Source organism: Eschrichtius robustus, chromosome 13 (genome assembly GCF_028021215.1).
Source record: "Eschrichtius robustus isolate mEscRob2 chromosome 13, mEscRob2.pri, whole genome shotgun sequence".
Lineage (NCBI taxonomy): Eukaryota > Metazoa > Chordata > Mammalia > Artiodactyla > Eschrichtiidae > Eschrichtius > Eschrichtius robustus.
Window position 1 is genome coordinate 89,352,802 of NC_090836.1, and position 13,451 is coordinate 89,366,252.

The window sequence follows — 13,451 nt, forward strand, 5'->3', positions numbered from 1 at the left end:
AGGGTGTGGAGAAAAAGGAACCCTCCTACACTGTTGGTGGGAATGTAAATTGGTACAGCCACTATGGAGAACAGTATGGAGATTCCTTAAAAAACTAAAAGTAGAGTTACCATATGATCCAGCAATCCCACTCCTGGGCATATATCTGGAGAAAACCATAATTCGAACAGGTACATGCACCCTCAATGTTCATTGCAGCACTATTTACAACAGCCAAAACATGGAATCAACCTAAATGTCCATCAACAGATGAATGGATAAAGAAGATATGCAATGGAATATTACTCAACCATAAAAAAGAATGAAATAATGTCATTTGCAGCAACATGGATGGATCTAGAGATTATCATACTAAGTGAAGTAAATCAGAGAAAGACAAATATCATACTATATCACTTATATGTGGAATCTAAAAAAATGATACAAATGAGCTTATTTACAAAACATAAGTAGACTCACAGACACAGGAAACAAACTTATGGTTACCAAAGGGGATGGAGGGGGGAGGGGTGGGGGGGACGGGGGGGAGAGATAAATTAGGAGTTTGGGATTAACATATACACACTATTATATATAAAACAGGTAAACAACAAAGACCTACTGTATAGCACTGGGAATTATACTCAATATCTTGTAATAACCTAGAATGGAAAAGAATCTGAAAAAGAGCATATATGTATGTGTGTGTGTGTATATATATATATATATATATATATATACACATATATATGTATATGTATAACTGAATCACTTTGCTGTACACTTGAAACTAACACATTATAAATTAACTATACTTCAACTTTTTAAAAAAGCAAAAAGAAGAACAAATACTCTGTAAGGAAAAAAACAGTAAAGCACTTAACATGACATTCACAATGTCTAACATCCAACCAAAAATTATTTTTAAGAGTTTGAAATTATATTTGATTGCATTTATAAACTTAGATAAATACCCTGAAATATTCTATTTACTTTAGACATTTCACTTATCTCACAAAAGTTTCCTAGTACTTAAAGTAATCTTTCTAAATCTAATAAATTATATGTACAAATATGGTTAGTCTTATGTTTTCATAAATATTCATACAATGTATATAAATGTGATAAGATTTCTATTTAACAATCACAAGAATAAATTAATTACATAATTATTACTTTTAAAATGGACATGTTACTGTAATGGGCTAAGTAACAAGTATATTTTAAAATGTGTACTGCCTCTTTAGCATAAAATCATTCATACCATAAATTTGATTCTCAAATATTTTTATACTTAGTTCTAAATCTCCCTAGGGTTAAAAGTTGCCTACCCATTCCTGAAACAGTTGCATCATCCCAAGACATTTTTGGTAATACTATTTTAGCTGATCAAGCTTTTATTATTGTCAGATATCTCAGCCAGGACACTCCTGCATTTTTCTCAAGGACTCTAATACATATTTTGTATGGTAGGGAATTCATAACTTAAACACAGAGTTGATCTCACAGTCTTTGTAGCCTACAGCCTTAGATTTAAGTTAAATGTTACTAAATTTTTCTGACATCTCACAAAATTCTTCAACTGTTATTCACACCCTTCTCTTGGACTGAGTTTTATATTTTATCATTTTACCATATTTAAAGATCTCCTCACCTATGATTAAGATGTTTAAATTAGATAGAAACTCAATTTTTTTCAAATCAGGTAGGAACAATTACTATAAATATTAAAATAACACCCAAACAAATTTTACACTCATGGCTTTAGCTGGATTTGCCATCACATCTTCAAAATAGTTATGCTAACAAAATTCATTTAAATATTTCCTTCCATTTAAAGGGACATGACTAGTGCTACATATAGAGTCATTTTCTCCATAGCTTTTTAAAAGATGAAAAAACTTTTATTGGATGGATTTCCAGTTCTCCTTGCTAAACCATTAGATAGGGATAAATAACATTCCAATTAGGAAGCATTCTTACCTCCTAAAACAACTAAGGTTACCAACAATCTCTTTATAGACTCAAACAGCAAACTAAACACATTAAAACCCACTAAACACAACTGAAAAGAACTATTCTGCTAGGTTGTCTTAGTATTTCATCTTCAGGTCAAGAGAGGAGCACCATGCCAGGCTTTTAATTTATTCTCAACATCACATCTCTGGAAGGACATCTTAAGTTGAAGAAAACACTCACCATCCTAACTCCAGAATCATTGCCCTGAATTGTCAAAGAGGGGGAAAAATTTCTCAGGAAAGAAATAAAAAATAATGAGTGGGCAGTTCCTTAAAAAGTTAAAGAGTTATCATATGATCTAGAAATTCCACTCCTAGGTATATACCAATAGAATTGAAAACATATGTTCACACAAAAACATATACGACAATGTTCAAAGCAGCATTATTCATAATAGCCAAAAAGTGGGTGTAACCCAAATGTCCAACTAATGGTAAATGGATAAACAAAATGTGATATATCCATACAATGGAATATTATTCATCCATATTATTAACCCATACAATGAAATATTATTCAGTACTGCATGGTATTCAGTACTGATTTATGCTAAAGCATGAACCTTGAAAACATACTAATTGAAGGAAACTGGATATAAAAGTTCACATATTGTATGATTCCATTTTTTGAAATGTCTAAAATAGGCAAATCCATAAAGACAGAAACTAGATTAGTGGTTGCCAGTGCTGCGGGGAGGGTGGAATGGGGAGTGACTGCTAAAGTTTCTTTCTGGGGTGATGAAAATGTTCTGGAATGAGATAATAGGTTTCACAATCTTATAACTATGCCAAAACTACTGAATTATACACTTTTAAAAGGTGAATTGTATGATATAATTGAATTATAGCTCAATTTTTAAAAGTTCCAACGATGAAAAAAAAGGAGGGAGTACTATATTCTTTAAAAATGTCAACGTTATAAAAGATAAAGAACATACATATATTCATACAGACAGATGGACAGAATAAAAGATAAAGTAAATGGGGTAAAATGTTAACATTTGGTGAACATGGGTACAGGGTATACAGGGTTTTTTGTACTATTTTATTTTTGCAACTATTCTATAAGTTTAAAATTATCTCCAAATAAAATTTTTTAACATTAAAAAAAAAGAATGGGAAAACCATGGTAAAATCAAAATATCTAAAATGATTTACTGCAAATGTATTGTATTTCAATTTCCTGCAAATCTAACATGCCCACTCCCACCAAATTAAATCATATGTTTAATTGTATAGGACCCTCTTACCTTTTCCCTGGCTAAATTCTAATCCAATGGTTAGGTGGAAATTACAAATAGACAAAAAGGGAAAGGTGCTAAAATATTCCTCTTTTTAGGATATATTGGTGTTTTATAGATAATTAAAGAATTACTTTTAGAAAACCACTAATGACACAATCAGTAAGAGAAACTGGTTGATTAAAAGCCAACCATGAACTTCTGCATTAATATCAAAACCTAAAAGTGTCTGCCTTCTAAATCAAATACATTTAAATGACCCTAGTCAAAATAATATTTTGTATTAATTTCTGGGTATATCATCTTGTGTAATGTGGTAGGCTGAATAATGGTCCTCAAAGACATCCACATCCTAATCTCTAGAACCAGGGAATGTTACCTTCTATGCCAAAAGGGGCTTTGCAGATGTGATTAAGTCAAGGATTTGAAATAGGGAGATTATCCTGGATTATATGAGTAAGCCCTAAAGTAATCACAGGTGTGTACTTATAGGCAGGAAGTAGACAGGAATTTGACTACAGAAGACAAAATAATGTGACCACAGAAGCAGAGATCAGTAATGTGGCTGCAAGCCAAGGAATGCTAGCGGCTACCAGAAAATGAAACAAGTTAAGGAACGATTTCCCCTGAAATCTCCAGAAGGAACAAGCCCTGCTGACACCTTCATTTTAGCCCTGAATAACAAACTCATCTTGGACTTTGACCTCCAGAACTGTACGAAAATTAATTACTGTTGTTTTAAGCCACAAGGTTGTGGTAATTTGTTACAGCAGCAATGGAAACGAATGCAGGACTATAGATAAAACTGTAGAATTTTAAGCCTAATAAATGTCTGTGTACCTCGGTACTGATTCCATGATATAGGTGAACTACAGAAAGGTAAGGATTAACACAGCTAAAGTGGTTCAAATTGCTATGATTCCACTTAACTGTGAAACATAACTGCCATCTTTTTGATTCATGGCTTTCACATTTATCTAGATTGTTGGTGGCATTTTGTAACTGCTGTTACATAATTTCATTAATAGCATTCATTATTTTCACCCTAAATTCTTCTGAAATATGTAGCTGCTATGAGTGACATTTTTATATATTAGCTGTTTGTGTGCAAACAAGAAAGCAATGGGCATGGAAAGTTGTAAACACTTTTTAAAATGCCCTTTATAATAACCATCAGAATTTCCTCACTAGACTGACCTTCTAGGAATCACTCTAAACTGAGATCATATGGTGCAACAGAACTCTGTAGAAGAGCAACATGCACGATAATTTTACATTCTACTTACATCACCACATCAAGGCAGTGATACTCTAGAATGTTTTGTAAATAACCAGATGGCATCCCTGTTAGTCTCCACAGGACCCAAGTAACAATCTGAGGCCAACTGTTATTGCTCTTAGAGCTTATTGCTTCTTAGGCCATCTTTTTAAAGTTAACCTTGAGGAATGAGAAATGAATCAACATTTTGCTTCTCAGATCTTGCCTAAAGAGAGAAAAGCTGATAATTTTTCAAATCAGTATATATCATGTACATACAAGAATTACATAGCCATGTAGTTATAAATAATTGAACAAGAGTCTTTAAAATCCTCTTAAAATTATGCATACAAGAAAAAGAAAAGGCAACAATCATTGTGTACAGGTATTTCAGTTACTGGCCCAACGTTAGATCCTTTTAATAGCTTTTAAAAATTACTACATGTTTAAAGATTACCATATGGATGAATAAATGCCTTTATATTTTCTCTGCAAGTCATACCTAAGCATATCATAATCTAGAGCTTAGATTACTCTCTAAACTGACTTTCTATTTCCTCTTCTATTTTTTTTTAAGATTTTTTTTTTTTTTGATATGGACCATTTTTTTCTTTAAAGTCTTTATTGCATTTGTTCGAATATTGCTTCTGTTTTATGTTTTGGTTTTTTGGCCGTGAGGCATGTGGGATCTTAGCTCCCCAACCAGGGATTGAACCTGTGTCCCCTGCATTGGAAGGTGGAGTCTTAACCACTGGACTACCAAGGAAGTCCCTCCTCTTCTATTTTCATTTGAAATAGATTTTTTCTAGCCACATGTTGCCATTTTAATTTTTTTATGGTGATACTAATTTCTAGATACTTTCTGCTAAGGCAGTATACGCTATTTTCCTAATACTATGTCCTCATTGAAAGGATCATTTTTTTCATTACAATCTATTATGTTATTGGACAGGTACTGTGGCAAAGTCATTTAGAGGGATAACTATCCTTCATTTTCCATACATATACCACTTCCTGAATAATTTCTATTCACATTAATTGGATAGCTTTCAAAAGGAATAAAACATTTGGTGAAGTGCTATTTATTTAACATCCACTATGTATATGGCACTATGGGGTCAACAAAACAAATAAATAAAATAAAGACACAGTTTTGTCCTCAAGAGGCTTATACCATCATAAGGGAAGATACTACACTTACTTAAAAAGCTATAAAATGACTGGCCAAATATAAAGAATGACTTAAGAGAAGTGTCAATAAAGTGCTATAGGAATTCAGAGGAGAAAAAGATTACCTAAGATTAGGGAAATTTATGAGTTTAGTTTTGAAAAATGAGGATTCTGACTGGCCTTCATGGAGGAGGGGAATGACATAAGAAAGAAAAGACAAAAATCACAGGTGGTGTATGAGAGTCAGTAAATGGCTGAGTTTGGCTGGAGTACAAGAAAGGAAAGAGGTATAAGAAAGGGAGGAGCAGGCAGGAGTTTGAGGAGGTAAGACTCCAGGAGGCCTGAACACCAAGTTAAAACTTTAACTTTGTTCACTAAGCAATAAAGACTTCCTCAGGGTGACTACAAAAATAAAGTCAGTAACAGTAAGCAAAGCTTTGTTTCTTTTGTCTTTTTCTGGAGAACTGGAGAGGTGAGAAGGGGGGAAATTCCATATTTACTTCAGATATCAGAAATCAGCACGTTTTATCAGGAGTGAAAGAAAGGTAGCACACTGAATGAATGTAGAGTGAGCCTCAGTACTTGTACCGAAGCTAACAGAACGCCAGCGGAGCTGTTCGAAGTCATTTCTGAATATCCAAACTCTAAGTGAGGAGTTAAGTGAGACTTTCATCAATGTCCAATTCTTTGAGAGCCACATTAATTCATGGCCTCTATTTATAACCAAAGCATATGGCTGCCATGAAATCCTCTTTTTATCTTTAAAGACAGCTAAGTATTTCCAATATAGTTCAGGAATTGAACTCTGTCTCCAAGAGCTAGGCATCCCACTCAGCAGGATGAATGGGATCTTAGAATTTAAATATGCCCATTCCTAATCTCTGTGTTCAGAATACCTCCAATTAGAGGCTTCCAACTGCTGGTCCTATGAGGCCCCCTAGTGCTCAAAATGCAAACACTTTATTGTAGAAATCCAAAACTGGCACTTCAGAAACACCTTTAAATTAACGGTGGAATCAATCGGTAGCCCATTAAAAAATATAATTTTAGGGAAACAAATGATACAGACGAAATGTAAAAGATCCTGTTTTAATTAGTTCACCTTGAATTACTTTGAGCCAACTTTCAGAGGACAAGTAAAGGCCTAGAAAAGGCTAAGCAATATTTAATAATGAAATTATTTTACAAAACTATGGTCTCATTACATTTCACTTTTTAAATTTCCTGATCTAGTTAAACTACTAATATATCATCTATAACACTCAAAATATTGAAAGCTTTAGAGAATAACACATTATGTTAAGTCTTTTATAAGGAGTTTATCACTTGTGTAATTTTTAAAAATAAATTCCTCAGAAGTTGATTTATCTTATGGAATATCATAATAGTTAGTCTGTATCATTATAACAATTGTCATATTTATTATGATAACATTCTTCAATAGCTTCAACTGGTGGAGACACCCTGGTATTTGGCAGGCAGCTGACATCATGGTAATTTAAGTACCTAAGTCTGCAAATAATACACTTTTCTTTTTTATGGGAACAAGATCTTACATTTGGGCCATTGATCATTTACTGTCTTCTACCTTACTTCAAGTAGACACATCTTATCTTCTAAATGAGAATTTTCTTTTAACATACATATCAAGTCTTAATGAGTATTGTTTTTATGTCATTAAATAATTTATGGTAATTTTATATACTACATGAAATTTCTCTTGATATCTCCAAAAGTAGTAGAAAATGACTGCCTTTGACAGGTTAGAGCCCTTTCTTTAGTTCAAAAACATTTAACTGAGACTCTTACTTCTACAAACCAAATATACTTTAGATTTATTCTAAAGTATACCATAAATCTGTCTAGAATCCATGAAAATATATGAGGATATGTGAATAAATGTTTGCTTCTGCCTTGGCTTATAAACTCTCTCTCTCTTTCTCTCTGTCTCTGTCTCTCTCTTTTTTTTTTTTTTGTATTACTGTGGGTTTCTATTTTCTTTTAATTTTTTAAAAATGTGGCATCAAAAAAAATGAAACTACAACCAACTTTTAGCGCTTAACCTATGCTCACAAATCATACAGCTACATTGACAATAGCCACACAGTATAAATTTGCATTAAAACAATCCATTACATTCTATAAATACCCTATTACTATTACCAGGAATCACATATATAAGATGACTCCAAATTCACACAGCATTCAGGCTCATTTTCATGGTGATTTTTGGTTGTTAGTATTAATTGCCACGTTGGTTTCTGAAAGGGGGAAAAATCACTAAATTTCAAACTCCACCATAACCTTATGTTTTAAGATAACAGTGCAACACACGTATCAGAATCCTGTGGGTTGACCCATCAGTGGCTACACATTCAGAGGAAAGGGCAGAATTCATAGACTATGACAGATCTGTGTTCAACCTTCCTACCAACAGTGGGTAACACACATAACCTTTATGATCCTCAGTTTTCTCATCTGAAATTAGAAATGATAATCCTTATCTTTTAGAGTTTTAAAATCTTTAAGAAGAGAAAAATATGTGAGAACCACAACACATAGTAGGTGTACAACAAGTAACAGTTATTGTTCTAATCAGCCTCAACTACAGTTCTAACACAGATGAAGGCCACCACAGTCATGACACTGCTGCAACAATATTTATTTAAAGAGACTCTGAATAATGCATTATAGTTAATTTCAAGTCAACTTACCAAGACAGGAGTACAAACCCTGACTTATCCAAGCTAATATGGCAAGAGTTATAAGGTCGCCAAAACTAGCAGCAATGGGTGTAGCAACATTATCGGGATTTATCCCAGTCTTCTTTGAACCAACGATAACCCCAACCATTATTATTCCTAGAAAAAAATAAAGCTCATTACTTTTTCTGCTATAATTTAAAGAAAATCAGTCCCCCGAAATATTGAAATACATAGGCTAGACAAACAGTGTGTCACTTCCGGTTAGACTGCTTAGATAAGCTGACTAAAGCAAACAAAACATTTTACTTGAATGCTTTGGCAAAATGTCTTTCAACAAATTCCAAGTGGGGATCACAAAAGATCTGAGAAGTTCAATGTTGCATTTAGAGACCTGAAGAGCTACTGTAAAATAACATTAAAGTTCCAAATTTAGTAACATGCATGTCTTAGATGTAATGTATTCATGTGTATCAAAGCCAAAGATTATATTTTAACCCTCAAATAAAGTATGAAAATGTCAAAGAAAGGTGAGTCATATTTAAGGACTTCCCTGGTGGCACAGTGGTTAAGAATCCGCCTGCCAACGCAGGAGACATGGGTTCGAGCCCTGGTCTGGGAAGATCCCACATGCCGTGGAGCAACTAAGCCTGTGCGCCACAACTACTCAGCCTGCGCTCTGGAGCCTGCGAGCGACAACTACTGAAGCTGGCACACCTAGAGCCCGTGCTCCTCAGCAAGAGAAGCCACCACAATGAGAAGCCTGTGCACTGCAACGAAGACCCAATGCAGCCAAAAATTAATAAATAAATAAAAAATAAATAAAAACGTGAGTCATTTATACACATAGCAATTGGGAAGAAGGGCAACAAAACCAGATTTGTTTACATAGTGGTAGCCAGAAATGCTTGCTTCATTTTATTATTAAGAAGTGTTGAAGTATTAAGAAGAGGGAAGTAATTAAATTTTGAACACTGGAGGCCAGAATACAAGAAGCAGTCTTTGTAAAGGATATTCTTTAAACCCCAAGTTTCTGTCTATGAACCTATAACAACAGAAGATGAAAATGTGACTGTGTACTTATACTTTTAAATTCTTATATTCTTGAATATAGAAATGGGAGAAAAATGATAGCATTACAGCCATACCCAATTGTATAGATTTTCTCATGCCAACACATTAAGAGTATGCAGGGCAGAGAAAATTTAAGATTAGTTCATTTATGTGCTAACCATAAATCAATATGGAAGCCTAAATATGGCTACAGACAAAAACCAGAATCTCACTGCATTTTTAGACTGAAAATGACTCTAAATGATTTTATTCTAACATACTCACTTTATAGATAATAAAACTGAGGTCCTAGGAGTAGGTTTAAATTCTTGCATAAGGTCACATAGCTTGTAAGTAACAGTGTTTTTTCTACAACCCCGTAAAGGCAAATTATTGAAAGTAGAATTTTTGTTCAATGTCTCACGTCTTATATTCTGAAGGCTTTTTCAATCTATGGACTTACCTTTCCCATAATATCATTGTAAACAGAAAAAAACAATAGCAGGAAAAAAACTTAAACGTATTATACAATAATCAGTCAATATGTGATCATATAAATTTTTTTTTCAAATACAGCACATTTAAAGATCAATGTGGAGAGTTCTCCTATGAAAGAATGCTGTCTATAACTTTTCAGCTGAAAACAAATATTTTGCCATCATGGACCAGTGGAAAGAGCTGGGAGGCAGGAAATGGGTTTTAATTATGATTTTTCTGTGAGCAAGCTGATGAAATTGGACAAGTCACCTTACCTAAGTCAGTTTTCTCACCTACAAAAGGTGGTCAATAGTATCTGCTCTACATATATAAAGGTCAAGTTATCATAAAATTAGAACACACATTATTAAAAGTAAGAAGGCTAACAAATATATATATATATATTTTTTTTTTTTAATTTACATTTATTTTTGGCTGTGTCGGGTCTTTGTTCTGTGCTAGGGCTTTCTCTAGTTGCGGCAAGTGGGGGCCACTCTTCATCACGGTGCGCGGGCCTCTCACTGTCACGGCCTCTCTTGTTGCGGAGCACGGGCTCCAGACACGCAGGCTCAGTAGTTGTGGCTCACGGGCCTAGTTGCTCCGCGGCATGTGGGATCTTCCCGGACCAGGGCTCGAACCCGTGTCCCCTGCATTGGCAGGCAGATTCTCAACCGCTGCGCCACCAGGGAAGCTCACAAATATATTTTTAAAATCTGAATTTTTATGGTTTTAAAAATCCCAGGCAATACAAATACTTGTTAGTCTGAAAAGTTTTAAACAATTCTTTCTAAATGAAACAATATTAGAGAGAAAACAGAAGCAAATGAGCCTAAAGAAACAGAGTGCTAATGCTTTAACACTTTTAAAATTTTTTTACCAGAAATTAGTTTTCCAATAGCATAACTTCACTATGCTTTCACCAGTGTTAACACCATTCAATTCTAGTAATTCTATATAAAGACAAGAAACTACCCCTGGTACAATTTAAGTACTAAAATAAAATGCTTGAAAATATTTTGGTAGTCAGGTCTTAATTTTAATAAGAGTTTCTAAATTACCAGAACCTAGCCCAAAAAGTTAGCTTTGTTGTATGATCACCTGACAGTAGAGTGTTCCATTTTTAACCTTGCTGGTGATCTAAAATAAGAAGATGACAATTATAAAATAAAAATTACCAAGACTTTATGATTACTGTTCCATAATACGCTAGTTCTCTAGTGTAAAGCTGATATTAATAAATCAATATAAAGAATGATATCCCAACTAAAAAAATTATAATGCAGTTAAACGTTAATAATAAAATTAAATTTTGTCTGTCTGGCTTCTTTTGTCTTCTGGCTCTTTAACATTCTATAGCCAACAATATGCTGTGTTAAGCATATGGTTATACTTGTATTGCCATAGAAACAGTAAAGGAATTTTTTTGAAATCTGAAACTTTAAAAAATTTTAACAGAGGGACTGCTTTTTTTTTTTCAATTAATTAATTCATTTATTTTTGGCTGCGTTGGGTCTTCGTTGCTGCGCATGGGCTTTCTCTAGTTGCGGCGAGCGAGTGCTACTCTTCGTTGCGGTGCGCGGGCTTCTCATTGCGGTGGCTTCTCTTGTTGAGGAGCACGGGCTCTAGGCGTGCGGGCTTCAGTAGCTGTGGTGCGCGGGCTCTAGAGCGCAGGCTCAGTAGTTGTGGCGCACAGGCTTAGTTGCTCCGCAGCATGTGGGATCTTCCCGGACCAGGGCTCGAACCTGTGTCCCCTGCATTGGCAGGCAGATTCTTAACCACTGTGCCACCAGGGAAACCCAGAGGGACTGCTTTTAAAACTCAGAATTCCTGGAATACTTGTTACTCAAATGACAAGGTGGTAAATGCTCTGCATGATTTCCAGACAGGAGATTCTCAATTAATTTAAATTACAGAAACAAATGAGTATCTAGACTATTTTCCTGATCTTGTCTGGGAGCTGTACCAGGGGACCTAAAGCTGGGACACAACCTCAGAAAGCTTGCTCTATACTAAGGATTACACATGTATAATATATATAAATATATCTGAAATAATCTAGTTTAAAAGTTTGTAGATAACTTTTCTCTGTTTTTTATAATGAACAAGTACCATTTAAATAAAAATAGTTAACATGGAAAATCAATAATTAGAAAGTAAAATATTATAGAGTAGACATTTATAAATTTACTTACCCTGCAGAAGAGATGCAATGAAGGCAGTTGCTACACTGCTAGAGCACAAAAGTATGGAATGATCTAGATAGTATTTTCCCTCTGGAATCCAGCCCAATATAATTGCTGCCACAGCTGCTAGAAAGCCGACTACTGTTGCTTGAACCTTAAAAAATTTTAATAAAACCCAACAGAATTATTCATTTTGAAAACGCATTTTTTATTTTATGACGTAAATATGCATACAAGGAGTCAGAATAAAGTATTATATATGGTAATTGAGCTGCCTTACCTTTTGAAGAAGCTACTGTATTTTAGTTTTACTATTCCCTAAGGTGATGGGTTCTCAAAGTGCCCTGATCTGGCAGCAGTAGGTATGGAATGGGATCTAGGAATCAAGTTTTAACAAGCACCCCAAGTGACTTTGATAGTTTAACCCACAGATCACCTTAAAAAATACCAATCTTAAGACTGAAAAGTACCCAATCCACATAACTGAAGTCTGACTCTAGACGCAGTATTGGCAAAAGACTGGATTCTACAATCAAATGATAAGAGTTTGATTCCTAGCTATACCACTTAATCTTGTGGCAAGCTATTTAAATTTATTCATCCAACAAGCATTAATTTAGGATCTACTATGTACAAGGCGCTATGCTTAGTGTTGGGCTACAACAGTGGTCAAAATAGATTTACTTCCTACCCTCACAGAGCTCTTGGTCAATGGGAGAGACAGACATTAAAAAACAACCTCACAAATAGTCACAATCGTGATTAGTGCTATAAAAACCTTAGCTCCTAATCTGAAAAATGATAATGATAATATTGAAAATGAAAGGGTTATTTTGATATTTAAATGAATTACATAAATGTATAAAGTACTTCCTACAGTGGTAGCACAAAGCAACCCTCAGGAAAAAAAAAAAAAAGGCAACTACTCTTAGAATCCTATTAGTCGAATGCTAGAACTAAAAGAAACCCTGAAGGAATCTCCAGTTCACTGATTCTTAACTGTGTTTGTGTCATGGACTCCTTTGACAATTTGGCAAAAATTTTATAGATTCTTCCCACCACGAAAACACGGATGCATTCAATATTGTGAGTAGAACTTCTGGGTGCTTAGACTCTCTGAAGCCAATCCATGTACTGGAATCCAGGGCTCCAGGTGAAAAACCCAAGTAGTCTGATCTTGTCATAGAGTAAATTAATGGAAAAGCCTGGGCCAGCAAGTCCAGATATCCTAGAGTCCAGCCCCACATCTTTCATTACAGCAGATTCAGAGCTGAGAGTCAAGCTGTAAGCACCATTATGGTTGTGCCAGTTGCTACAATACTTCAGCATTCTCTTACCGGTTAGTAAATAATATGGTATGTAAAAGAAAT

General features: G+C 34.4%; 1 protein-coding gene across 4 annotated transcripts in view; it reads right to left on the reverse strand.

The window, feature by feature from the left end:
• SLC41A2 (solute carrier family 41 member 2) overlaps positions 1-13,451 on the reverse strand; it is a 130,799-nt gene that overhangs the window by 51,957 nt on the left and 65,391 nt on the right. For all 4 annotated transcript variants that reach the window (XM_068561228.1, XM_068561229.1, XM_068561230.1 and 1 more), the window contains exons 5-6: positions 12,091-12,235; positions 8,381-8,527 (exon numbers count right to left, since the gene is read on the reverse strand). In XM_068561228.1, the coding sequence (XP_068417329.1) occupies positions 8,381-8,527; positions 12,091-12,235 (292 nt within the window). The remainder of the gene's footprint in view (positions 1-8,380; positions 8,528-12,090; positions 12,236-13,451) is intronic.